The sequence below is a fragment of the Penaeus monodon genome, chromosome 32, assembly GCF_015228065.2.
Source record: "Penaeus monodon isolate SGIC_2016 chromosome 32, NSTDA_Pmon_1, whole genome shotgun sequence".
NCBI lineage: Eukaryota > Metazoa > Arthropoda > Malacostraca > Decapoda > Penaeidae > Penaeus > Penaeus monodon.
In genome coordinates, this window is record NC_051417.1 from 7,062,536 (window position 1) to 7,062,947 (window position 412).

At 48.3% G+C, this 412-nt stretch overlaps 1 protein-coding gene across 1 annotated transcript in view; it reads left to right on the forward strand.

The window, feature by feature from the left end:
- Positions 1-412, forward strand: part of LOC119593262 — a 21,591-nt gene that overhangs the window by 6,967 nt on the left and 14,212 nt on the right. The window contains exon 3 of the mRNA XM_037942193.1: positions 116-249. Within this exon, the coding sequence (XP_037798121.1) occupies positions 116-249 (134 nt within the window). The remainder of the gene's footprint in view (positions 1-115; positions 250-412) is intronic.

The window sequence follows — 412 nt, forward strand, 5'->3', positions numbered from 1 at the left end:
GTCCACGTAACCTCCATCCAATTAAGCGGCCTCTATACATCCCAGACACCTAGGCAGCCATTCGCCCACGCATCAAGCACTTCTCAATACCATATTAATTGGTCTTCTTCTACAGAGGACGACCTGGGTAATGAGACCATGGCGGAGGTCGAGGACGAGACTGAGGACGTGCTGGTACTCGACCCAATCAGCAACGTTACAACTCGACCTCTCACTTGGTTCCCCATCAAGGGACTGAAAGCTACGCTGGTAAGGGTTGTACGCTTGGGAAAAGGGGGTTGAATGCTTGGTTGTCTTGTCGGGGGTAAATGAGGAGAAAAGGGCTGTTTGGGGTTTTCTTTGTAGGATGTTTGGTCGATATACTTTGTATAAAAAAACAGATACATACTCACAAGTACACGCACAAATACGG